Below are 26,350 nucleotides of genomic sequence, written 5' to 3'. Positions count from 1 at the left end.
AATTTTTGTACTACTTCTCCAAAATAATATTCCATTTTAGAAAACTAGTACAATATTTTGAACTAAAGAGGGTTGGAGGTGCCCCTAAGGGTCACCCATTGGCACTCCTAGAGATCATCGCAAAATTCTTTAAAAGAAGAGAGAAGTTTCAGAAAGCATCTTAGGCAGTTGACGATTGTTTTCAATGGAAGCAATTTGACAGAAAATTATTGAGAATAGCCAGCAAACATGGTTTTGTTCAATTGAGGAGGTGCCATCCGTTTCACATCACAAGATTGCAATCAAAAGCAGTGTAAATGCCACGTCATGAAGACAATGGCACTTTGTTCTGTACAGGTGTTGTGAGATACGCACATGAGAATCGCTAGCTGCTAAGGTTAGAATGCAGGAGGCAGTGGAAGTGGTGCATGGCCATCTCCACAGAGGGAGCGTATCTTCCAATGCTGTAAGCAGGTGACTCCAAGCCCCGCTGAACCCCCTCACAGAGTGCAATGTCCTCCATCTGCAGGTAAGAGGTGCGACTATCAAGCAACAGGATTGAAATGCCTACACCTGGTGAATATCCAGTGTAAAAGATGTTCTAATAGACTAATATACACATGGACTATGAACTAGACTACTCGCTCATGATGCTGCAAGTCTGCGAGAAACTGAGATTATGTTTGTGTTTGTTCATCCAATTACAGCGATATAGCAATTTATAATGTCTCATGGAATCAGGAGTTTCATGCCATGTTTAGCACTGTGCATCATTCAGGGAAAATTCACAGCACAGTAGTAGCAAGGAAAGAATTGAGACAGAACGTTGTTCCGCTGCTAATGCAACTAGCATGGTTTCATAAGAAAAGCAGGAAATTCATCTAGTAACTACTCAGTCAAGGTAAATGTTGTTAGCCTGTTTTTTACTGGGACCATGTACTTGAATGTAAACTCTGTCATACTACCTCACAAGTCACAACCAAACATTAGTGCTATCTTGGTGTACCTGTACTTGCTCACTGTCTCTTAGGCTTCTCTCGATAAAGTTCTGGTCATCCTGTGCATTCAATATGGAAGGTCAAGTGAAGGAGCTCACAGTATGCACGATATACCCTAGGTAAACCTCAGCACTCCAAAAATACAATAGAAAAAGGTCCATTTTAAACTGTAGTGAATGCAAATGATCATTAATTATGCAGGTGGAAAGTATACCATCAAGATACCACACGTCAAAAAAAATGTTGTGCTGCAAAAGAAATGAGCAAGATGAAACCATCTTATGTAACAAAAAAAAAATCTCAAGTTGGCAATTCAAACTACTCACTGGCACGCCACCGGAGATGCGTAAAAGAACAGAAATTGGCACATGAGCTAGAGAAATGGACTGTACCAGCAGAGACATGTCGAGATAATAATCAAATATCACCTTACACTTGGTTGAACCCAGTGGGACAGCTAGATTAGTGTCCATCCATGGACCATACCTGAAAATAGAAGTTATTCACCTCCCCCGTGCATAACGCAAAGTGGAAAGGGTAGAATTGCAGGATTTCTGGGATGATCACCTGTTGATCATAAAGTTTGGATAAACAAAGGCATAGAGAGCTTTTGTCCCTAAGCGTTCGAGGTCATCTGATTCTGATGGTGCACTTTCACATCTTTGAACACTAACTCTTTCATATGTCTGTTAAGAGATGAATACACGGTAATTAACTATTCCTCTTAAAAGAGAACAACAACTCAAGCTGTAAGCAAAAAACAAACCAGTACTGTACTGCAATAGCATTAGTATGATATGATTGAGATAGAAAAGAGAACAAAAACAAATTGAAACTGGTACCTTCAACAAAACACATCCCAACAAAGTAAATGTAGTATTCAAACTAATTGTACAAATATTTTGGCCAAGTTGAGAGCCTTAAATTCGCACCAAAGTGACTAATACCTAAACAGAATTTTATCAAAGAAATGTTTGCAGAAGGAAAGGAGGTTTATGGACAATACAAGTGTTTCATAGGACTGAAGCTGGAGACCAGATGCAAGAGCCCCATGTGCATATGGGACGTGATATCCACCATCTAGATAATTGTCACAAAAGACCTGCATAAGAAATACACATAATATGTTCAAGAGAAATTCCCTGCATTGCTTTGACATATGAATAACTTGGCAGCCATGACAGTTTATAAACAATGGACCTTCCAATTACAGTTGATAATATATTCTCGCCTGCAAATATGAGGCAGTGAAGTGTCGATGCCATTTGTACTCAACAGCTTTGAAGCACTACCCAGCCATTCATCTCCAACCACATCACCAGCATCACCTTCAGTGGACTCGTCATCAAATCTGGCCAATACAAAAGGTCCCCATGTAGCCACCTTAACTGGTACAAGACCGAAATCCTGTTTCCAAACAGAAGCATAAGCTGCAGTCATTGAGCTGACAAGCGTATAGGCTGAAGAAAGAGTTTGGAATATATTTACATTCTTATTGAAATTCTTGATTCCTGATATTCTTGTAGCCTTCAGGAGGGTACCGTCCAATCCATAAGTCCATCCCTACAATACAGCATCCCTACCATCTCAAACATATTGATCGAAACAACTAGGCAAATAATAATACAATTTCTACAGCAGCACATCTGCCCCCCCCCCCCCCCCCCCCCCGGTAGAAAGCAGAGGCTTTACCCCTACCCAGTTCATGTAAAACACTACATGAAGTATGAACTCAATGTCAATTGTGTTTCATTGTTTGATCACTCCGGATTGTACTTTAAGTATCCACATAACTAGCAAAAAGATGGGAGTTCAGTCCTCAGTTTCAGTCATAGAAATCAAGGTTCGAATCCATATTTCGTTTATGGAAGTCTTTTCCCCTCTGATATTAGCGTTGATAGCCGAATTGCTCAGATTTTACCATCAACAATTAGCGTTCTAAAGGTCCTTCAGTTAATATCACACTACTTCATCCCAAGTTTTCTTCTACATTTCTTGTCTCAAAACCTGATGAAATCAATCATCTATACCATATGTCTTTCTAGAAAAACAAAGAAAGCATTATGATATAAGATCAGCACTATAAGGATGTACCATCTCTAAAAGGCTTATGTTAAGGAACTCACATGATAAGGGCACTGGAAGCAAGTTTTCTGACCACTTCCACAAGCAAGGAGTGAGGCGTGATGTCGGCACACATTGTGAAAAGCATTAAGGTTCCCATTTGCATCCCGGCATATGACGAATTCTACATTTCCCAGTCTGTTGCTTCATCATGTTAGATGATTGAAGGTTACCAGTCTCCAACATATGTATCATGTATAAGAAATTTGAGATAATGTGTTATAGAAAGACCACAAAACTTTCATGTGTGTTCTATCTAGATTATTAAAAATCCCATTGGCCTTTATGATCACAAAATAAGCTCTAAAATCGTAACCATATGAATGCCCCAGACTATGTCAACAGCCACGTACTGAGCTACGAAAAGTGCTAACAAAACTAACATGTAGCAGATGCTGTCATCAATTCATATGCATAGAACCACCCAAAATCAAGTGAGATACAGATTGATTCCAAGTTTACATCTTTAAAAAAAAACTCCACTTTTTGATCACTAGACATCATCTCCAACCAAAAAGAAAGAAAAACCTGGCAATCACGATTGTTAACTTTCAGTTTGGAACCCTGGCTAAATCAAAAACTTTATGTATCCTCAAATAAAACAAAACAGAAGGGTGCAGAGAGAATCCTTCTGATTCAGACCACAGAAGCATGCAAACAAGTTGTGAGCACCTTCCTGTGAAGAAATCATGGGGGTTCTTCACTTGCCATATGTGACCTGCAGTAAAATTTGAAAGGTGGCACCGTGTAGGCGTTCAGAGAGGAATTATGGATGCTAACAAAAACGGAAGTACGTGAAAACATATAGATGTAATAACAATCTTCATAGAAAGTTAGAAACCTATGGTGACTCCCAAAACCAAATATACTCGGCCGTTGCTGTCCTATACAAGGAAGATCCGAAGATGAAGTAATGGAAGCACAAGGCTCGAGTGCAAGATTAGTCCTGACAATCCCTCCGCATCAACACGCTGTTCAGTTGTAAACAGTTTGAACGGACATGGCCAAGACCCGAGAGAGCCTGAAAACGGAGCCGACGACCCTGCCCATACTCTGCCAACGATTGAACAGTAACTCCCGCTCTCCCACTCGCATCCACTGATGAAAATGGATCGTTAACACGCCTACCAAGCATCACAAATCACTACGATGCATGTTTGGTGGAAAATGGATCGTGGACCGCAGCTCAAAACCAAATCGGGACTGGGAAAAATTAATCGGGCGGGCGTACCAACAGCCTGCCACCCGCGGAGGAAGACGCGGTCGAGCTCGAGCCGCAGGAGGTCCGCGTCGGTGTACCACCCGCTCGGCGGCGTGACCGCGGCCTCCAGCGGGACCGCCGGGTCGAACTCCGCCACGAGCCTCCGCGCGAGGTCGCTCTCGGCCGCGGCACGAGCAGCGGCGACGCGGGGCGGCCGGGCGCGGCCCGCGAGTCGAGACCCGGGGCGCGTGGCTCCGGCGGAGGGGAGCGCGGCGAGCGATCGCGCGGTCGCCATCGCGGTCGCCGGCCGGCAGACGAATACGACAGGTGAAGCGGGGGTGGGGGTCTCGGGGAGTGCGCTCTACGCTGGTTGCTCGGATGGCGTGGAAGAAACAAACAAACGGTTAGGCCGGCCCATTCCTGCTTTGGGCTGCAGATCCATTATATAGTATAACTTGGGCAAGTATGGGCCCAACGGTCCAACGTGGACCGCGGCTCTGGTTGGTCCGCTGGGCCCAGAAAGGGCTCAGCTATACGATGGGTCATGGGTCCGCACTTCAGTGACTGCTCCTCATCTTCGTCTCCGGCGCCCGAATACACAGAGGTGTAAGGCTGTCCGCACTTGTTGTACTTTAAATTTATTCTTTACAAAAATATTTCTATCTGGTCATCGAGATTCTCTCATCTAAACTCAATTTATCTGCACCCGTCATCCTCTATGCTCCTACTATATACCAGCAGTAGGCCCTCCCTCACATTCTCTCTCCCCCCTCCCCCTTGCTCGATGGGGCTCCTTTCCTCCCCCGTCGGCGCCCCCTTCCTCTCTCGCCGGCGGCGGGCGAGCGGCCCGGCAGTGAGCTGCGGCCCAGAGCGGCCTCTGGAGCTCGCCGGCGAGATCCACCACGGAGCGGCGGCAGCGGGGCCTGGCTCCCTCCTTCCTTTCTCCCTCCTATCTCTCTCTCTCTCTCACGACGGCGGCGGCTCCTCCGGCGCGAGCGGAGCGGCTTCGATTCAGCGTGGCGCCAACTCCATCCAGCGCGGCAGAGGGTCCCCACGCGAGTGGCGGGTGCGCGCGGCGGTCAGCGTGCGGATTGAGCTCTCCCTTCGCCACGCACGCCGCCGACCGCCCGCTCTCTTTCCCGGCCAGCGGCCATGGCCCCAGCAGAAGCCCCGCGCGGGCGCAGGTGGCGGCGTCGGGCTCCGGTGTGGCGGCAGCAGAGGAGGTGTTGGCGGCGGAGAGAGAGAGGAGGTGGGGGCGGGGCGCCCTCTAGGTGGTTGTAGCGGGCGCCGGGCCCCGCGCCACGTCGCCGATGGCGAACGTCCTAGACCGCGCTAGGAATTGTGGATGCCCTTGCCTACGATATTTTACCGTTCCCCTTTCCAGTACACGCTACGAGGTAAAAAATGCCAAATCGATACGGGACGATGGCGTACCAGATCGCTTAAAGGACCTAGTGCGGACAGCTTAAATAGGTGATTCTTAGGTGCATCTCCAATTCTCAGACTGAAAATACACATCTATTTACACCCTACCACTGACAACGTCAACGCTGTACGAAAACGAGAGACGAGAAAGCGAGAGCGTAAGACGACGGGTAGATCGGACGACGGATTGACCTACTATGCTGAGTGACCACCATCCAACATTGGTCCTATTTGGATCCATGGGTTATTTTTTTAGCCCAATTTCAAATAGCCCACCTCGAAAAAACTATCCCACCAAAGGTGGATGTTATTCGAAACTATTATTTCGTGTGAAGCCTACGGATTCTCTCGATCTCTCTTGAAAAGTGCTAGCCCAATGCTTGCAAAAGTGTTTTAGGAGTCAAATAGTCCTTTGATTTAAACACCTCAAAGACTATTTTATTTAAGAGTTATTTTCATAAATTAAATTTTAACCTTCAAAATTACTATTTCTCCAAACAGTACCATGGTTAGCGTCGCGCTCCTAGCACCACTAACCGATGATGAGACGAACGCGAAGCAATTAACCAGTCCGCTCTGACTAATTAAGAAATTAACCGAACAACAATTCAAATTAATTGGGTGGCATCCTCCTCGCCTGGAGGCGTGATATTTGGTCGGTTACTAACCCATCCATTCGCTCTTTTAGCCTGACCGCCCAGGTTAATTTATTGCAATCAAATGAAAGCTGGTGGTGCACTTGTGTCTATGGCCCTCAATCGGATCAGGCGAAACTCCTTTTCCTGGAGGAGTTGCGGAATGTGCGTGCTGCCTGTCCGGGTGATTGGCTCATTTGGGGTGATTTCAACCTTATATACCAGGCGGCGGACAAGAACAACGACAGGCTTAATAGACGCATGATGAATGCTTTCAGACGTTTCATAAGTGATGCTGAGTTACATGATCTGCAACTCAAGGGACGTCGTTTTACCTGGTCGAATGAGCGTGCCGCCCCGACTCTTGCTAGACTGGATCGGGTCTTGGTCTCTGAGGGGTGGATGCTTGACCACCCAGACCATGAGCTCTCTGCCCTGTCTTCTGAATGTTCTGATCACGCTCCTCTTTTGCTCAAAACTGATTGCTCGTTGCCCCATTTCAAACGCTTCCGTTTTGAGAATTAATGGGCAAGATGTGAGGGATATCTTCAGGTGGTGGATGAGGCCTGGAATGCTGCCCCACCCTGGTCGCGCTTGGACACTGACGTCGACGCGTTCAGAACTTTGGACTTCAAAATGCGTAACACTGCTAAGGCTCTCAAGAGTTGGAGTGCAAAAAAGGTGGGAGCCATTTTTTTGCAGTTGGCAATCGCCAAGGAGATTGTCCTCAGGCTGGATGCCGCTCAAGACTTCAGGACTTTGTCGCCAGATGAACTCACCCTGCGCAGGAAAGCTAAGCTTTGCTCCCTAGGCCTTGCATCCTTGCAACGCACTATGATACGACAACATGCTCGTATTACTTTCCTTGCTGAAGGAGACGCCAACATCAGGTTTTTCCATCTCCAAGAGTGTCACAGGAGCAGGAAAAACCACATTGGCAAGCTTCACACGGACGATGCAGTGTTGGAAACTGAGGAAGCTTTGACCTCGGCTTTCTTTAATCACTTCAATGACATTTTTGGCACAAGAGGGGTCCAAGTCTGTCATGTTAATTTGGAAGAGCTCAACCTTCACACCTTGCATGATGCTCATTTGGATTATTGTTTCACTGAGGAGGAGATTTGGCAGGCCATATCTGATTTGCCGATCGATAAAGCGCCAGGGCCGGATGGTTTTACTGGGCTTTTCTATAAATCGGCCTGGCCAATTATCAAGGCTGATATCCTTAGAGCTTTCCATGCAATCTGGTCGCTTGACGGTCGCAGCTTCTACCTAGTCAATCAAGCGTTCATGGTTCTTTTACGAAAGAAGCAGGATCCCTCTTCTATCGGTGACTACAGGCCTATTAGCTTAATTCACAGCTTTGCCAAGTTGTTCACTAAAGTCTTAGCACGGCGCCTCGCCCCACATATGCAGACCCTTGTTGCACACAACCAGAGTGCCTTCATCCAGTCAAGGCTTATACACGAGAACTACAAGGCGGTACAATTAACTGCCACATCAGACAAGGACGCCCAGTGCTCTCATCAAGGTGGACATTGCGAAGGCCTTCGATACGGTGAACTGGTGCTTTCTCCTAGGACTGCTACAGCATCTTGGATTCTCTAGGAGATGGATTGATTGGATCGCTCTCTTACTCTCCTCGACAAGCACTAAGATAATTATGAATGGATCACTCAGCAGAAGAATTTTCCATTCTAGGGGTCTGCGTCAGGGAGATCCTCTTTCCCCACTGCTCTTTGTCCTGGTTATGGAGGTCTTAAATGCCCTGTTGAAACGTGCTGATGAGTTGCACCTTTTCAAAGAGCTCCATCCCAGGATCAAGGAAAGAGCATACTTGTATGCTGATGACGTGGTCGCTTTCGTCTCTCCGGTCAAATTGGATCTGCTGCTACTAGCCTCCATCCTGGACATCTTTGCTGGAGCCTCAGGTCTCAAGACTAACATGTCAAAATGCTTAATCTCTCCGATCCAATGTGACCTTGAGGCAACGGTCGCCCTGCTGATGGACTTCCCGGCAAAAATCGACCCTTTTCCAATTCGGTACCTTGGTATCTCGCTCGGGCTGAGAAAGTTGACTAAGAACGAGCTGCAACCACTGGTGGACAAAGTCGCGAATCGCCTTCCAGCTTGGAAAGCCGGATTGCTAAACAAGGCTGGTCGTGCTGTTCTGATTAAAAGCACTCTCTCAGCCATTCCAACTCACACGGCTCTGGCGGTCAACCCCTCTCCTTGGGTGATCAAAAGCATCGACAAGCTCAGGAAAGGTTTCCTTTGGTCGGGTGCTGATAAGCCCAAAAATGGTCACTGCCTGCTTGCTTGGCCGCGGGTATGCAGGCCGCCTGAGCTTGGAGGGCTAGGCATCCCTGACTTGCAGCGGTTTGGTTTTGCCCTTCGTATGAGGTGGCTGTGGCTCAAACGTACTGATGATCAACGGTCCTGGGTCCATTTACCGGACGAAGCTGAGAGTGTCGTTGAACAAATGTTCCAGGCGTCTATTTATGTCGAGATCGGCGACGGCTGCAAGGCCCTTTTCTGGTCGGACAGGTGGTTGCACGGCAAATCTATGGTCGACCTTGCCCCATGCCTTGTCAATGCAGTGGGCGCTCGTATTAGAAAGTTCAGAACGGGGGCCCAAGCTCTGCAGCGCAATGAGTGGATCTCCGATATATCTGGGGCCTTTACTGTTCAAGTCTTAATTGAATATTTACTTGTTTGGGATCGGCTCCAAGAGGTCCAGCTTGTAGAGAACCAGCCTGACCAGATATGTTGGAAATGGACCTCCGATAAGATTTCTCCACTTCATCTGCCTATTCGGTCTTGTTTATTGGGCAGCATCCGGTCGAGGGAGCCAAGTTTTTACGGAAAGGCCGTGCGCCAGCCAAGTGCAAGTTTTTTATCTGGCTGGTGAAGGACCAAGAATGCGACCAGAGGGGTGAATGAGAGCAAATTTAAAACTCAAAAATTCACGCGGAAGCACAATATATATCACCGGTTGATCCGACGAGAATACATTTGTTAATGTCGGTTCAACCGGTGAGATAGAGCTAGCAGCACAGAAGAACATAGTATGTATCACCGGTTGATCCGACGTGTATAAACTTGTACACGTCGGTTCATCCGGTGAGACTTAACAGTCAGCACGAGAAAAACAACTCACCAGTTAAATCGACAAAATCCAACCCCAACGCCGGTGCAGTTGTCCAGAGAGACCTCAAAATGACTCAACGAACACCGGTTAAACCGACAAAATCAATCTCCATCGCCGGTGCAGTTGTCCAGAGAGGCCTCAAAACGACAGAAGAAGCACCGGTTGATCCGACGATCAAAAGCCAGAAGCTCAATGCACCGGTGTATGCAAAAACATTAGCACCGGTTGATCCGACGCAGTGAAAAGCGAAAGTTCAAGAATTCAACCGGTGCACACGCAAGAACCCCTGTCACACTGAGAAAACCCTCATCACCGGTTCATCATTGGCAAACGCCGGTTCAACCGGTGATAAGGAAAAATCTGCCCGAGAAAAGCTGCTCGATTTTCGATTTGAGAAATCGATGATCGGATGATCAAACGAGGTCTGAAACCCACCAAATTATGCAGGAACGATCACAAAGACCTTGTGAATATGTCCACCAAAGGAATTGAAGAATCACTCCATGTGGAGGGAGGAATCGAAGAAATACCGAGCAAGAACGGGGTTTTCTCAAGAACTCGAAAATCTCCGATTGAGGGTACTCGTGATTCCGGGGATTTTAGCACTAGGCTAGATGGATTAGAATTACTTCAAAGAGTCACGAAATCATCAAGAAACCGCTCTCAATCTCACGCACCAAGAACAAACCGGGAGAACCAAAATTCATCACACTGAAGACATACAAAGTACAAAATTGATCCAAATTCAAAAGCCCCGAGGGCACAAGGAGGATAGGGCCTCATTTCCCGATCAATTTTAGTACAAAGTCTCAAGAATCCATAGACAAAATCCTACCCTAGAGAGAAGAACAGGGAGGAACAGAGAAGAGAGGGAGGGGCGCCTGGAAGGAGATAGGAGCACGTCTGGGCAGCCAGGGACCCAAGAGAGAGAGAGGGGGGTGAGGGGGTATTTATGGTGCCCACGCAGGGATCCAAAATACCCTTAGACTTAAACTAGAGACTAAAACGCCCGTAGGGGCTAAACCGAAAATATTTACATGATCTCATCCGATGGCCGAGGTTCTTTCTTCGAATCGAAGTCTTCTCCGCGATGCCGCCACGTAGATGAAGATCTGGTCCGCGGTTTTGGAGGGTCTGCGAAACCCGGATTGGTGGCAGGTTTTGAGAAAACCGTCAAAACTCCACGCGCGGGAAGATTCCCGCCTCCACGCCGTGGCCCTGGACGCCGTTCCCGCCTCGGCCTCCTGACGGCCCTAGACGGCGCCCGACACCCGTCACCTCCTCACCCTCAGCGAGGCCCTAGACGCCGTCGACGCCCGTTCCTCCGCCAGTCCCGAGACCAACGCCCGTGCCTCCACAACTTGGCGTCTTCAACCGCCGTCCGCCAGCTTGGTTTTGTGGCGCAAACCAAGAAACCCGCCTTCCGTCGGCGCTTGCGCCCTCGATCCAGGAGTGGACGCGACAGCTGCCGCCCGGCCCGAGCTCCGGTCCCGACTGCCCTTCACCGCCGTCCACCGCACGGTCCATCGGCCACAGCACCTCCACGGTAGCTCTCCGTCGACACTCGATGTCCGTGTACCTGCAACCAAAGACCAAGCACACGATCACACCGCACGGTTGACAATTCACTCATCACAACCAGGAGTGAGTACTCCACATTTCTCAATCTCCCCCTTGATGAGTGCATTGTCAATATACCACAATCGAACAAAAAACGAACTAAGAGAGAAGCAAAAACAGAGAAGAACAAAGAAAATGAAGAACTTGAACAAGTGACAAAAGCTCGAAAGAATCAAGAACAAGTCACTTGACCAAGCAAAGATCGATTCCCTAAGACAAGAGCAATGGCTCGACACAATCGATCAAACACAAACATGACTCCTCAAAGACAGAGGCAGGGCTCGACACAGTCATGCCAGAAGCAAAGAGAAAATCAGGAGCTAAACAAAGCAGAAACTCCCATTGAAATGTATTTCCCCCTTTCCAGTGCAACTCTCACCACATGTATGCACTCTCAAAGCCTTGTGCACAACAAGCCCTGTGCACAACAAGTTTTTTGTTCTCTCAAAAATCAAACAAATCTCCCTTTGTTTGATCACTAAAACTTCTCCCCCTTGTTGGCACATGCACACATCAAGTCTAAAAGGTCTAAAGCTCCCCTTGAAACTGAGACTCCCCCTGAAGACATGCTATGCAAAGAATACAATGTAGAAGGTGTAAGTGAATCATTCAGGGATACAAGGATATGAGCAACATCCAGTTACAAGCATGTGTGCATCCATAAACAAGACCTGCATCTAGCTCAACAGGGTATATCAAATCATGTCTAGAGCTTAGCAAGTTCAGTTTAGCAGAAATAAAAGCATCACCCATGATCTAGCACTAACAAATAGAGAATGGAAACTAGTGCTAATCAAATTCATACAGGTGAGCCAAAAACAGCTAAGGCATGTTGCAAACATCCATTATGCAATCAAATTATATCAAGCAAATGTTAATGCCAGGGGTTGAAAGCTTGTCATGCTTTACTTAGCAACGAGGCCAAGTCTATGCCAAAGGCAATCAGAAGCTTAAGACACTCGTTTCAGTCATGCACAGCCTTGCCCGGGTTCTCACAAGTGCAAAGTGAGCCGTCCCGAAAGCTCGATCAGTGCGACAAGCAATCCCACCTGGATCTTCCCATTCCATTTCAAGCACAATTCAAGTAATTTTATAAATTTTTAGATCATGTCAAATATGAATTGCTGAACCAGGATGAATTGCAACAAGTTAAGTATCAAGAAGCTATACTAGCATGAATAAGATAGCAAAGCATATCAACACGCCCTAACATGCTAGTAGCCAAGACAGGGTGACCATGTTTTCGAATTTTCAAATCAAAATAGCTTAACTCAGAGGATATCATATACACAGTGGAGCAAGCTATTCATGATCACGTTTATAAACTCACAATTGCAAGCACTAGGAGGTCATAGCAAGGTATATAAGAATGCTAGTGCAAGTGAGGCAATGCAAAAATGCTGAAATGTACAATACAAGTACAAAATGTAGCTACCAAACCTAGAAAACGAAGAGACGAGAAAATAAAACCTACAAGGCTAACCAAAGAAAAGCTAGCAACTAAAAGGGGTAACACACCCCAAGCTCCCCTCGTAAGCGAGCAAAAGTCTCAGGCTCAAGTGGTTTGGTAAGAATATCTGCGGTTTGCCTCTCGGATGGTACATGGATCATGTCTATGTGGCCTCTCTCATGGTTATCTCGCAGGAAGTGGAACCTGATGTCTATGTGTTTGGTTCTGGAGTGGAGCACTGGGTTCTTTGCATTGCAAATGGAAGACATATTGTCTACAAAGATGGAAACCCTACCAAAGCCCAACCCATAATCCTGCAAAGTTTGTTTCATCCAAAGAATCTGAGACCAGCAGCTAGCAGCGGCAACGTATTCGACTTCTGTGGAAGAAAGCGCTACACTAGCTTGCTTGCCAGAGGACCACGAAACCAAAGATGTTCCGAGAAAGTGACAAGTGCCGGAAGTCGACTTGCGATCCAGCCGACACCCGCCAAAATCGGCATCCGAAAAACCAACCAAAACAAGAGATGAATCCGCAGAATACCAAAGAACGAATTCAGGAGTGAACTTAAGGTACCTGAATATGCGTTTCACACTTGCTTGTGGGAGGTGCGCGGCGAAGCCTGATACCGCGCACAGAGGCCGACACCGAACTGAATGTCCGACCGCGTCGCCGTCAGGTAGAGGAGGGAGCCGATCATGCTCCTGTACTCCTTCTGGTCGACCGCCTCGCCGTCCAAGTCCGCATCAAGCGCCGTCGATGTGCTGATCGGAGTCGGCTGAGGAGACAAGTCACTCATGTCGAACTTCCGCGGCAAGTCCTTGGTGTACTTGGCTTGATGGACGAACATGCCCTGGGAAGTTTGCTTGATCTGCAGTCCGAGGAAGAACTGCAGCTCACCCATCATGCTCATCTCGAACTCCCTGGACATCTGCTCAGAAAACTTGAAAACAAGAGCGTGAGAAAACCCACCAAAGATGATATTATCCACGTAAATCTGAACCAACAAAAAGCCAGAGCATGAGCGCATGAGGAACAAAGTTTTATCAACACATCCCATTTTAAAACCTTGAGCAAGCAAGAAATTTTTAAGCCTATCGTACCCAGCTCTAGGCGCCTGTTTCAAACCGTAAAGAGCTTTCTGGTTTGTAAATTCAGTTTGGAAACTTGGGATTTTCAAAACCAGGGGGTTGTTTCACATAAACTTCCTCTTCAATAAAACCATTTAAGAAGACAGATTTCACATCCATTTGGAAAACTTTAAAACCCTTGGAAGCAGCAAAAGTAAGAAAAATTTGAATCACTTCTAAGCGTGCTACTGGGGCAAAAGTTTCATTATAATCTATCCCTTCCTTTTGGCAAAAACCCTGGGCTACAAGTCGAGCCTTGTTCCTCACTACCAACCCATCTTCACCTTGCTTGTTCTTGAAAACCCACTTGGTTCCAATGGGGTTACAAGCAGGCGGAGTCTCAACCAAAACCCAAACCTGATTCCTTTCAAAATTTTCGAGTTCCTCATGCATGGCATTGACCCAAATAGAGTCAGAAAGTGCGTGTCTAACATCTTTGGGCTCAAAAGAAGCAACAAATGCCGAATGAGTAAAGCCAGCGATACATGTTACCTTAGACCTTGTGACTCCCTCGTTGAGGTCACCTAGCATCTATTGAGGTGGATGACGACGCTGAATGTGTCGCGGTGCTTCCCTTGTCGAAGCCGCCTCCTCCTCAACCAAAACTGGTGTCTCCTCAGGTGCAGCTGGTGAAGGCTGCACCAGCTCGATCGGCCCTCGGGAAGTGGATGTAGTCGGGTCGGGGCCGTCGTCATCGTCCGAGCTCGTGGCGGAGGCGGCTGGGTCCACAGCACGCATGGTAGCCTCAGCATCACCCTCCGCAGCTTCTTCCTCCTCATCTTCAAAGATGGGGCTGCCGAGCTCATCATCTCCTGCAACCTCAAAGACAGAAGAATTGCATGGTGCAGTCTCGTTGAAAGTGACTTCACAAGTCTCTCTGACGATGTTAGTATCAATAATCAGCACACGGTAAGCTCTATAGTGAGAAGTGTCGTGGTGCTGCTAACCACAGCCGGGTGGCGGAAGGCACCCGCCCTAGCCCAGAGGGTGTGTACTCGGGGGTTAGCTTGTCCTAGTTCGATCTCGCTCAAGAACACGATGAACACCAAGGATTTAGAGTGGTTCGGGCCGCCGGAGCGTAATACCCTACGTCCACTATGTGTTGTATTGCCTTCCCACGAGAGTGTGAGAGTTGCGAGAGCTTGTGTCCGTCTGGAGATGGTCTGTGTTCTAGCGGGCGTGCTCTCCCTTTTATATGTCCAAGGGGAGCACGTACACTGAGCGGGGCCCCGACATGTGGACCCGGCGATGTATTATAAACTACATTTTGGCCTTCAATGTCTCAGATCCGGAGATCTTGTCGTCGGCTTCCGTGCGTAGCTTCTGACCAGGGATGGTCTTGAGCTGTCCTGTCAGAGTAGAGTCCAGCCTCTGCAGCCGCGCGTCGAGGTCATGATGAAGCGCCGAACTACTGACTCAGTCCACTGTAGCAGCGTGCACTGTTGCTCCAGTCAGTAGCTGGTCATCATGACTCGTCGCCCATGGGCGCGGCGCTGCGTCTTTAGTGCTTGCCTTGGTAACTGACGAGCCGCCTCGGTAACTGGCGATCCACAGTGTGGACTGACAAAAGCTGCCCCGTGCCCAGCGGCAGCAGAGCCTGCCTCAACCACTCGCACTTAATGCGGGTGGGTGAGGGAGCTTCCAGCGGAAGGCTTGCGCCCGCGCCCGCGTCTGCGTGACACGTGGCGGCTCCGGACCCCTCCCGAGTAGCTAGCTGAGCCGAGAGCTCACGGGGGGTCCGGATGGCACGTGGAGGTCCCGGACCCACCTGCGGGAGTCCGGATGGCACGTGGAGGTCCCGGACCCACCTGCGGGGATCCGGGTCCGCGGCCACAGGTGCTGAGCATTTCCACCTCTGGGACACGTGGTGACACCGGACCCGTCCCCGAACGGGAAGCGGGTCCGGGACCGTTGGTTCGGTGAGATGGAGTCGGAACCCAGGAGTCCGGCTGCTCAGCTCCTTAGGGCGTAGTTATGGATAACTACGCGAGTCTTGGCACAGTAGGAGTGGGTACCCCAGTTGTAGGGTACCGACAGTGGCCCCCGGGCCCGCCTCGGGAGAGGCAACGAACCCGCAGGTGGGGCCACTACTGTGAGCAACTTGGCTGCTTCTAGCGCCCAGCGGTGCGCGCCGCAAGGGTCTTGCCCTGCATCGTCCATCCTTTGGGTCACCTGCTGCATCATCACGTTTGGACCTGCACATGACTCAAGGTAGATGCTTAGTAGCGTGCCCACGGGTCCCAAATCCTGTTGGCTGTAATCCTTTGAGATAGACAGCTAGGTTCAGTGAACGGAGCTCAAGGGGCCGGCCTTTAGGTTAAGAGAAAGTCCGGACCTCCAGGTTCCCAGTCCTAGGTACTACGGCACTCATTCACAGGAGGTGGTGCGTGCAGGCTTAGGGTACGGAACCAGGCTAAGCAGCTACACGGCTCCGGACCTCCCCGGAGAATGAGTGCGCTTCCCTGAACCTGCAGGTTCCCAGGGGTCCGAACCCCTCTCTTCCATGAGGGGTCTCGAGCTAAGTCACTAACTAGCCAACTCAATTCGGACCACAATCACCGCACAAGTGTAAGAAGCCACGTGGGGGTTAGCGCAAACAGAATGCGTAAATTGAAATTGGAATGTAACATCCTTAGAGGCGAACTGAGAATAAACTTTTCCTTTATAACTAGATGTACATGAGATGTGCGATGTAAGCCAGAACACGGGTTTATGAGGCCGGAGCTGTCCGGACCTCCGGGCCCCCAGTCTTAGGTACTACGGTACTTGCCCTAGGGAGGTAGAGCATGCAGGCTTAGGGTACGGAACCAGGCTAAGCGGCTACACGGCTCCGGACCTCCCCGGAGGGTGAGTACGCTTCCCTGAACCTGGTTCGCAGAGGTTAACACGGAGCTGGCGTCCAAATCGCAACTCATAAGAAGTCTTGTGCATAAAAGCAAGCAAGAAAATACGATTTGACACATAACAAGCGGTGTTAACCGCCTCAGCCCAGTATTTTCTAGGAGTCATATGCTCATCGAGTATCGTCCTAGCCATCTCAACCAGCGTCCGATTCTTTTGCTCTACAATCTCATTCTGCTGTGGAGTGTAGGGGGAAGAATACTGTTGTTCAAGACCTTGATCACTGCAAAAGGTGTCAAAATGAGCATTTTTGAATTCTATGCCATTGTCACTGCGAATCGCTCTCATGGCATGGGGTAGCTCGTTTTTCAACCTCAAGATCAAGTCTCGAACAAACTCGAAAGCCTCATCCTTGGTTGTCATGAAAAAGACCCAAAAATAGCGAGAAAAGTCATCCATGATCACAAGAACATACCACTTCCCACCAACCGACATCACCCGAGAAGGACCAACTGTGTCCATATGTAGCAACTCTCCAGGGTGAGTGGTCATCACTTGATTAATCAGCGGATGAGAGGTGGCAACCATCTTCCCGTGGCGACACGGGTGGCAAACAAGATCCTTTTCAAACTTCAATTTGGGCAACCCTCGGATCAGGCCAAGTGAGCTAAGTCTCGACAACAAATCAAAGCTCAAATGTCCAAGTCTCCTATGCCACTTCCACAAATCAGAAAAAGGACCAGCCAACAAGCAACAAGGAGGACCAAGAGAAGTTCCAGAGAAGTCAACCAAGAAAACCCGATCGCGAGGTAAAATCCGGCTCACCAAATCTCCTCTGGAATCTAAAACACGAGAACCACCCTCTTTGAAGCGAACTTCAAACCCCTCATCAAGAAGTTGTGAAACAGAGAGCAAATTGAACCCAAGGTTCAAAACCAAAGCAACTTCTCTCAGGGTAAAGCGATCGAAAACACGAACAATGCCAATTCCACGTACCTTTCCTCTCCCATTGTCCCCGAACACAATGTACTCCTTTGAGCGCATCGGGGTGAGGCCAGAGAACCACTTGTCATTCCCGGTCATATGGCGCGAACAACCGGAGTCCATGATCCACCTGTTCTCCAAGCTTCCGGCCTGCACATCAGTAGCGAGACAAAGGGTGAGCAAATGTCTCAACACTGGGGTTAGCAAAGTGTTAAGCAAACCAGTGTCGAGCCATTTGCTCTACAGAAGGGTTAGCAAAATCAAGCAAAATGTATCCCCCGTCCCGTCTACCGCGAGGCTGACGACCACCACCGCGAGGAAAGCGTGGTGTCTCGTAACCTCCTCCAAAACCTCGGTCCCGTGGTCCATAGCCGTACTGAGGATGACCAGGAGCACGACCGGCAAAGCGACTACCCACTGGAGCACGGTAATCACCACCGTATCCCTGTCCTCCACCTACACGGCGCGCCGTAGCATCTTGCCTACCACTACGCTGAGGAGGACCATGCACTCAAGCAGAGTACATGTCCGAGTTACGTCTCTCCTGCTCACGCCTCACAGCCCGCTTCCTCCTGAAGCAAAACTCCTCCAAGTGACCGTCTATGTTATAGTACTCGCAGTGGTACCTCACCTCTCTCTTGGGAGGTGGAGGCCCCGCCTTTGGACGGAAAGGAGCAGCCCCCTTCTTCTGGGCAACCTAGGCTGTGGCAGCAGGGAGCGTATCGAGAGGATTCCTTAGCTCACTGGGCTTTGGAACCCAAACCTGCTTCTGTGGAGGTGCTTTTTTTGGTTCTTTCAATACACCATCCACGGGGTCAACAAGCGAAGGCTGCGTGCTCGTACTAGCAGTGTTTAGAGCACTTGGAACTCCAGCAGCCTTATCGATTTTACCATACAGCATGTCAAAGTCTGACTTCGTGTAGGTGTAACCGACCCCAAACCCATCACCATGCTTAAACTGCTTGATCATCATGCCCAACTGCGGCTCACTACTAGAAACCCAACTAAAAATCGCCCTAAGATATGTGTTCTCATTCTCCAAGTTAGCTTTCTCTACCGCAAGATTATCCAAATCAGAAATCAGACCAGGGCAAATATGACAATCAATAGGTGGGCTAGACTCCCGACCTTAGTCTTCCCCCAAAGACTTAATCAACGCGTTCTTCTCATCTAGCTCCAACCTAAGCGTGGGACAAAGCTTACAAGCATCAAGCAGAACAGGCCTAAACCTAAGTTCCTCTAGCTCACACACAACAGTAGCAAATTTAGACTGCAAGAAAGCTAGATCAGACTTAAAGATGGAGCACTCGTCACATTCAAGCACATCACTAACAATAGGAGCGTCCTTGGCCAGTTCAAGTTCATGCTTGGCCCTGGCTAGCTCGTGAGACACATCAGCCAGCAAGATCTTGGTAACATCCAAGTTCGCTATGTTTTCATCATGTTTGGCACGGAGAGCAACAAGATCGTTCATGTGAGATATGCAGCCAGTGCACTCTTCCTCACCAGATTTCTCTCTAGCACAAGCCAGCTCAGCCCTAAGCCGCTTACGCTCTCTAGCTGCTTCTTTAAGCAGCTTTTTCTGATTGTCGAGAGCGGCATAGCTCTGTTATCACTGACTTTGTTCACAATCGATTGAAACCGACTGAACATGTCGCCAATGCTCTCACCCGGCCCCTGTGTGAAGTTTTCATATTCATGCCGGTGAGTCTTGAAAATTCTAGCCTTAACCCGAGGTGTGCCCTCGTGGTAGTTCTCAAGGCACGTCCAAATCTTGTGGGCTTCCTGAAAACCCTGGACGCGTGAGAACTCCGCACGAGAAACACCAGCGAACAAGGCATTGACAGCCTTGGCGTTAGCCTCGTGCTCGGTCACTTGAAGAGGAGTGACCCGAATGGCAAGCACATCGTAATCCTGATTCTTGGTTATATCCCAAACCTCGGCTCCCAAGCTCTACAAGAAAGCCCGCATGCGAACCTTCCAGTAACCATAGTCCTCGCAGGTAAACACAGGGATCTTACCAAGACTTGCCATGGCCACCAAATGGTTTTCGAACCGGTTAGGGTAATGAAAACCTTAACCAAGCCCTGATACCAATTGAAGGACCGAGAATGCGACCAGAGGGGGGGTGAATGGGAGTAAATTTAAAACTCAAAAGTTCACGCGGAAGCACAGTATATATCACCGGTTGATCCGACGAGAATACATTTGTTAACATCGGTTCAACCGGTGAGACAGAGCTGGCAGCACAGAAGAACAACACAGTATGTATCACCGGTTGATCCGACGTGTATAAACTTGTACGCGTCGGTTCATCCGGTGAGACTTAACAGTCAACATGAGAAAAACAACGCACCGGTTAAACCGACAAAATCCAACCCCAACGCCGGTGCAGTTGTCCAGAGAGACCTCAAAATGACTCAACGAACACCGGTTAAACCGACAAAATCAATCTCCATCGCCGGTGCAGTTGTCCAGAGAGGCCTCAAAACGACAGAAGAAGCACCGGTTGATCCGACGATCAAAAGCCAGAAGCTCAATGCACCGATGTATGCAAAAACATTAGCACCGGTTGATCCGACGCAGTGAAAAGCGAAAGTTCAAGAATTCAACCGGTGCACACGCAAGAACCCCTGTCACACTGAGAAAACCCTCATCACCGGTTGATCATTGGCGAACGCCGGATCAACCGGTGATAAGGAAAAATCTGCCCGAGAAAAGCTGCTCGATTTTCGGTTTGAGAAATTGATGATCAGATGATCAAACGAGGTCCGAAACCCACCAAATTATGCAGGCACGATCACAAAGACCTTGTGAACATGTCCACCAAAGGAATTGAAGAATCACTCCATATGGAGGGAGGAATCGAAGAAATACCGAGCAAGAACGGGGTTTTCTCAAGAACTCGAAAATCTCCGATTGAGGGGACTCGTGATTCCGGGGATTTTAGCACTAGGCTAGATGGATTAGAATCACTTCAAAGAGTCACGAAATCATCAAGAAACCGCTCTCAATCTCACGCACCAAGAACAAACCGGGAGAACCAAAATTCATCACACGAAAGACATACAAAGTACAAAATTGATCCAAATTCAAAAGCCCCGAGGGCACAAGGAGGATAGAGCCTCCTTTCCCGATCAATTTTAGTACAAAATCTCAAGAATCCATAGACAAAATCCTACCCTAGAGAGAAGAACAGGGAGGAACAGAGAAGAGAGGGAGGGGTGCCTGGAAGGAGAGAGGAGCACGTCTGGGCAGCCAGGGACCCAAGAGAGAGAGGGGTGAGGGGGTATTTATGGTGCCCACACAGGGGTCCAAAATACCCTTAGACTTAAACTAGAGACTAAAACGCCCGTAGGAGCTAAATCGGAAATATCTACATGATCTCATCCGACGGCCGATGTTCTTTCTTCGAATCGAAGTCTTCTCCGCGATGCCGCCACGTAGATGAAGATTCGGTCCGTGGTTTTGGAGGGTCCGCGAAACCCGGGTAGGTGGCCGGTTTTTAGAAAACCGCCAAAACTCCACGCGCGGGAAGATTCCCGCCTCCACGCCGTGGCCCTGGACGCCGTTCCCGCCTCGGCCTCCTGACGGCCCTAGACGCCGCCCGACGCCCGTCACCTCCTCGCCCGCAACGAGGCCCTAGACGCCGTTGACACCCGTTCCTCTGCCAGTCCCGAGACCGACGCCCATGCCTCCACGACTTGGCGTCTTCAACCGTCGTCTACCAGCTTGGTTTTGTGGCGCAAACCAAAAAACCCGCATTCCGTCGGCGCTTGCGTCCTCGATCCAGGAGTGGACGCCACAGCTGCCGCCCGGCCCGAGCTCCGGTCTCGGCTGCCCTTCACCGCCGTCCACCGCACGGTCCATTGGCCACAGCACCTCCACGGCAGCTCTTCGTCGACACTCAACGCCCGTGTACCTGCAACCAAAGACCAAGCACACGATCACACCGCACGGTTGACAATTCACTCATCACAACTAGGAGTGAGTACTCCACATTCCTCGGCTGGTGTTGCATGAGCGCTGCTGGACTGCAGCTCGTCGTAAGAGGCATGGGCTCCAAAACGATGATTCATGTGTGCTCTGTGATCAATCTTCTGAAATGATAGATCATCTCCTGATCGCTTGCTCTTTTTCTAAAGAGGTTTGGTTCAAAGTCCTACGAAAAGTAGAATGGGAATCGGTGTTGCAGCAGGTGCATGCGGATCACTTCGCTTCCTGGTGGACTGGGGCTCGACGACTTATCCCAAAGCAAAACAGACGCGGTTCTGACTCGCTCGTCATCCTCATATGTTGGTTGCTTTGGAAGGAGCCTAACAATAGGACTCGCGGTTCTGAAGTCGCGTGCGCATGGTTGATGAGGTTGTAGACTTCACGCTTGATGAGATTCTAGCGTGGTCTTCTGCTGGGTTTAGACATTTAGATGCTGTGTTTGTACCCTCTGCGCCGGTCGCAGGTCGCGATATACTGTTGGTGTAATAACGTAGAGTTTTCCTTTCCTCGGTCGGTTCCTACGGTTAGGAACATCTTGTACTCTTTTTTTTTTCTCTTTTTAATGAAAAATGTGTTCAGACACGGTTGCGAAAAAAATTAATTAGGTGGTGACGGGTGGGACCCAAAGCAGATAAGATCGGCCGGCCCAGCTGGCCCACAGGAGTCAGGGACAGGTCCGTCCACGCCCCGCGGTGGTCCATTTGTTTCCATCTCTCATTATTCCCCTGCTTATCTCAAAGCTTATCCCTCTACGCCGCTTTTTGTTTGACAACCTCGCCCGTCTCTCTCTCTCTACGTCACCGCCGGCCACGGCGGCCAGGTAGAGAGCCCTATCTCGGGGCATCCATGAGTGCACACAAAGTGTCCAGGAGCAAGCATTAAGTAGCGAACCGGCAGGGATTAGATTACGTTAAACACAGCGGTGGAAGTTTACACGTCTCCTCCGGCCCGGATTACGCGAACAAACTTGTTTTATTTGGCATGCCCACGGCATTCTGCTTCAGTGTTGAACCTGATCCCCATCCCCACCACCTTTGAAGCCCTCAAAGAAACAAAAATGATAGTAAAAGAGGAATGGCCTGATCCATCTTGCTCTTTCAGTCGCCAAATAAAAAGGCTAGGCTGATCTTGTACACTAATGCTACTGCTTGCTAGAAATGGGAGTAATTAGGATTATTAGAGTATGCAACGCACTAAGACCAATGAACAGATTAGGATGGAAAAAGGGAACTAAAATACACTTCTTCAGAAAGGTTAGCTTGGTGGAGGAGCCAACCAGGCCAGCTCTCTCTCTTCCTCCAATGGGATCACAGCAGGTAGCACCATGCACACCACTACTCTTGTCTGGTGCTCACGCAGGCTCTCTTGGATTGGGATCTGGAGGTCAGCTGAATGCCAAATGCAATTTAAGCTACGACGAACAGGTGCTTGTTGATTGCTTGCTGGTGTCTAACTAAAACAAAGAAGAAATTTTAATTAACACCTAGCACTAATTAAGTATGTATGTATACCATGGTCGATGAGACGGGATCCTAAACTATCACCAAGGATCGATCCATCCATCCATTGCGTGCATCGCCTTGTCTTCCTCCTCGATCTGCACCGTCGTCCTTCAGCTAGCCACTGCCGGCGGCGCCGTCGCCGCCGGTGCTCCCGGCGGTGGTGGGCGGGAGGAAGGGCGGCAGCGCGGTGAGCGAGGTGGACGCGACCCGCCGGATTGAGCAGCACCGGAGCACGCGCCGCCGCTTGTTGAACGGGTTCTCCGGCTTGGCCAGGTCCCGGGCGCTGCTCACCGCCGACGCCGCGTCCAGCAGGTTCGCGAACGACCGCGACTTGCCGGAGAAGAAGTTGGACAGGCCCCTCCTGCACGCATCGTCGTGTCCATCCGCATGCATCAGGCGACTGATCTGAGATCGACTGCATCATGGTGGCGCGCGCGCGATCGAGTCGAGTGGCTTACTTGACGGGGAGCGCGTCGTCGAGGGCGTCCATGCACGCGAGCGCGCCGCCCTTCCTCCTCCTCGCCGCCGCCGGTGCGCCGCCCCCGCTGTCCGCCTCCTCCCCCTCCTCCTCCTCCTCGTCCTCCGACGCCGCGCCGATGGACGACCTCTCCTCTTCCGCCGCCTCCTCCACCGTCTCCAGCACGAACAGCCCCGCGAGCGGCTGCCGGCGCGCCGCGACGCCGCCGCCGCCTTCACCCCGCGCCTCCGCCTCCGCCTCCTGCTCCAGAACCACGTCCTTCCTCTTCCTCGCCCCGCCGCCGCCGCCGCACATCTTCCCGTAAGACGCCGCCGCCCCGGCGCCTGGCCCCACGGCCGCCGCCGCCGCCGCCACAACGGACATCGCGTCCGGCCGCCACGAACAACCGTGCTCTCTTCAATGGCGCCCGCGGCCCCCCGGCAGGTGGCTCAGACGACACCCATGCCCACCGATCAAGATCGCGTATTTATATATCTCCGCCCCCGGCAGGATGGAGGAGTTACGCGTGGAGGGGGAGACGTGGCCGACGCAGCGACGGCGACGGGCGCACCGGACACAGCAACGCTCATGCACACCGCGCACCGCCAACACTTCTCTTGCCGGGAATTTTTGGGTCCTCGGAGGATGGTCCCTCCCTCCCTCTCGCCCATACTGGCCTCCTCTCCGAATGGATAGATGCCGATGCGATGGGACCTCTCCTGCTTCCTCACCCATCCAAATCAAACCTACTGACTCTTATCTGGCCATGTTTGATTACCCATCAAATCAAGATTGCACAAAAAGACGAACGTCCGCATGAAGTACTAAATGAAGTCTATTTGCAAAACCTTTTTAGAAATGGGTGTAAATTTTCGAGACGAATCTAATGAGCCAAGTTTCATCATTATTGGCTACAGTGATGCTACAGTAACTGTGCTCACTCATCCTCTAATCATGCGGTCAAAGGCCTCATTAACTAGAGCAACTACTACAGTACCATAGTTGTGGAGGTAATTTTGTAATTAGACTTTATTTAATACCCCTAATTAATGATCAAAGCATCGTTTCTCTCTCGTCAAAACATTTTCACCCCCTCATCCAAACATGGCATCTGAAAGGCACCAATAATACGCAATGCATGGCTAGGTTTGCTTTGTGTTTCTTGTGATGGAAGGTAAGGTAAGGTTATTGCTGCTAATAGAGATTGCGTGTGTGCTTGGAGAGAAAGTATAGAAATGGCCTGGCTCGGCAATTGCCAGGATCACGGTGCTTGTGTTCAGGGCATTTGGGAGCTAGTTTCCACGATTTTTCCTTTCCATCAGGAAATTTCAGGCAAGTTTATTAGTCACTCTCGATCATTATCTTTAAAAAATTAGTTACTCTCGTTTTGGATTACTATACATCACATGATGAGCAGGAGATGCGCGAATTTTTTTTAAATCTTTTTGTGAGGTTTTGTGTGTGCGTGTGCGTGTGTGTGGGGGGGGGGCGGTATTTCAATTTGTGGATTTCTTGGTGCCAGCTGGAGTAGTCACGAAGAATGCATGAAGCGCATGTCAAAATGATTTGCTAAATATGCAGAATATCTCTTCTTTACAGGCACAGCTGCTATTAATAGTGACACTCGGCTATCTGCTTTTCTTATCCTTGCCGAGTAGTATCACAGAGATATGTGGCTTCATTCGACTATTATTGGTCGACTTACGCTTGTGGTGCTCTCTATATACCAGTCTCAATGAAGTTTTATGGAGAATTTCATGACATTAAACATCATCAATTTTACTGATATGGTAAGGAGATAGAAGGATGAAGTTTTATAAGATGGGAGGAGAGTTTCATGGTGACAAAACTAATCTGATGCAGTTTACCTAGCTAGTTCTCGGTCTAGGCATCTGTGCCCATTAAATTTTTACTGAGACTGACCTAACCATACACGAACGAGGCAGTAATGCAAAGGAAAGTTTCCCGTACATGCTTGGAGCTTAGCTTAGTCGCCCTGTACAGGGAATTATATATGTGCATATATACACTATCTCCAAGTTACTGTCCTCTTCCAACCAACATGAATCTTCTTCCATTCCGATCGGCTGGCTGATTTTGCCGACATGAATCTTGGATGAAATGTAAACAAAGCTCACCTCGTCTGATGGCTATTATTCCTGTCATTTTCGTGATCTTCCTGGATAGCTGACCCGCTCAGATTCAGATTTTCCTGGCACAGCTATAGCTAGCCTACGTGTTGCCAGATAGGACGACTGCCCATGGTCAAAAAAGTTTATGTGTAAACATCTGACGCCCCAAATCCTGTGTGGTTCACATTCAGACTGCATGTCTGAATGCTCGATCTGTGCTGGCGAGTAATCAAGTTTTTTTTTTGAGGGGGCATAATCAAGTAATTTGTAAGGTCAACAGCAGCAGCTGATGAATTGGTCAGCTGGAAAGACTAGCATGTTTGATCATTTTGTTTGTGTCTTCCCCAACCTCTGCTCCAAATTAAACTGCAACGTGTTCTTCAGCCGGCATGCAGGATCTTTTGACACCCAAAAGAGGTACCCATAGCAGATGCTCATAGAAAATGCTAGAAACGTACGTGGCGCCCTGAAATGTTATCGCTAACGTCTGCGACCTCTCGGCGTGCGTCCAAGAAGTGTGAGTTGAAGCTTGGAACTTTGCGAGGGAAGATTATCTCCGCCCCAGAAACACCTCTGCCACTCAGTCTCTTTTCTTCCGCCGCGTATCTTTCGGGAGATCCTACCGATGCGAGGCCTTATCTCCTGACGGTCCACTGCCGAGGCTAGTTTAGCCCCGTAAAAGGATGAATGGGTGGTGAAGACTTTTCCTTGATCAGGTCATCAGT

At 49.4% G+C, this 26,350-nt stretch overlaps 2 protein-coding genes across 4 annotated transcripts; both read right to left on the bottom strand.

Annotated features, from left to right (window-relative positions):
* Window positions 1–185: 185 nt before the first annotated feature.
* On the bottom strand, window positions 186–4,716 carry LOC120704364 (choline monooxygenase, chloroplastic). 2 transcript variants are annotated; one of them, XM_039988719.1, is made up of 10 exons: window positions 4,333–4,716; window positions 3,774–3,819; window positions 3,104–3,239; window positions 2,466–2,540; window positions 2,178–2,384; window positions 1,984–2,079; window positions 1,545–1,663; window positions 1,370–1,463; window positions 986–1,036; window positions 207–502 (listed from the first exon to the last, which is right to left on the bottom strand). In XM_039988719.1, the coding sequence occupies exons 1-10, from the start codon at window positions 4,595–4,597 to the stop codon at window positions 365–367; spliced, it is 1,227 nt and encodes a 408-aa protein (XP_039844653.1). In that variant the 5' UTR covers window positions 4,598–4,716; the 3' UTR covers window positions 207–364. The 2 variants fall into 2 exon arrangements, 1 of the variants encoding a protein (XP_039844653.1); XR_005687538.1 differs by having other exon boundaries at window positions 186–502; window positions 986–1,463; window positions 4,333–4,710.
* Window positions 4,717–22,487: 17,771 nt separating this feature from the next.
* On the bottom strand, window positions 22,488–24,115 carry LOC120704361 (glycine-rich protein 1-like). 2 transcript variants are annotated; one of them, XR_005687537.1, is made up of 3 exons: window positions 23,495–24,115; window positions 23,046–23,397; window positions 22,488–22,922 (listed from the first exon to the last, which is right to left on the bottom strand). XR_005687537.1 is itself a non-coding variant. In XM_039988715.1 (2 exons), exons 1-2 carry the CDS (start codon window positions 23,875–23,877, stop codon window positions 23,151–23,153), a joined length of 630 nt encoding a protein of 209 aa, XP_039844649.1. In that variant the 5' UTR covers window positions 23,878–24,115; the 3' UTR covers window positions 22,488–23,150. The 2 variants fall into 2 exon arrangements, 1 of the variants encoding a protein (XP_039844649.1); XM_039988715.1 differs by having other exon boundaries at window positions 22,488–23,397.
* Window positions 24,116–26,350: the final 2,235 nt, after the last annotated feature.

This window comes from Panicum virgatum, chromosome 4K (genome assembly GCF_016808335.1).
Source record: "Panicum virgatum strain AP13 chromosome 4K, P.virgatum_v5, whole genome shotgun sequence".
In the NCBI taxonomy this organism is placed as follows: domain Eukaryota; kingdom Viridiplantae; phylum Streptophyta; class Magnoliopsida; order Poales; family Poaceae; genus Panicum; species Panicum virgatum.
The sequence above is the reverse complement of the archived record's forward strand: the minus strand, read 5'-3'. Positions and strand labels throughout refer to the sequence as shown.

Coding starts and splice junctions, on each gene's coding strand:
- LOC120704364 (XM_039988719.1), bottom strand. CDS start 4,597: ATGGCGACCGCGCGATCGCTCGCCGCGCTCCCCTCCGCCGGAGCCACG. Junction 3,240..3,773: donor CATGATTTCTTCACAGGAAG/GTGCTCACAACT, acceptor ATGAAGCAACAG/ACTGGGAAATGTAGAATTCG. Junction 2,080..2,177: donor TTATCAACTGTAATTGGAAG/GTCCATTGTTTA, acceptor TTTCTTATGCAG/GTCTTTTGTGACAATTATCT.
- LOC120704361 (XM_039988715.1), bottom strand. CDS start 23,877: ATGTCCGTTGTGGCGGCGGCGGCGGCGGCCGTGGGGCCAGGCGCCGGG. Junction 23,398..23,494: donor GACGACGCGCTCCCCGTCAA/GTAAGCCACTCG, acceptor CGATGCGTGCAG/GAGGGGCCTGTCCAACTTCT.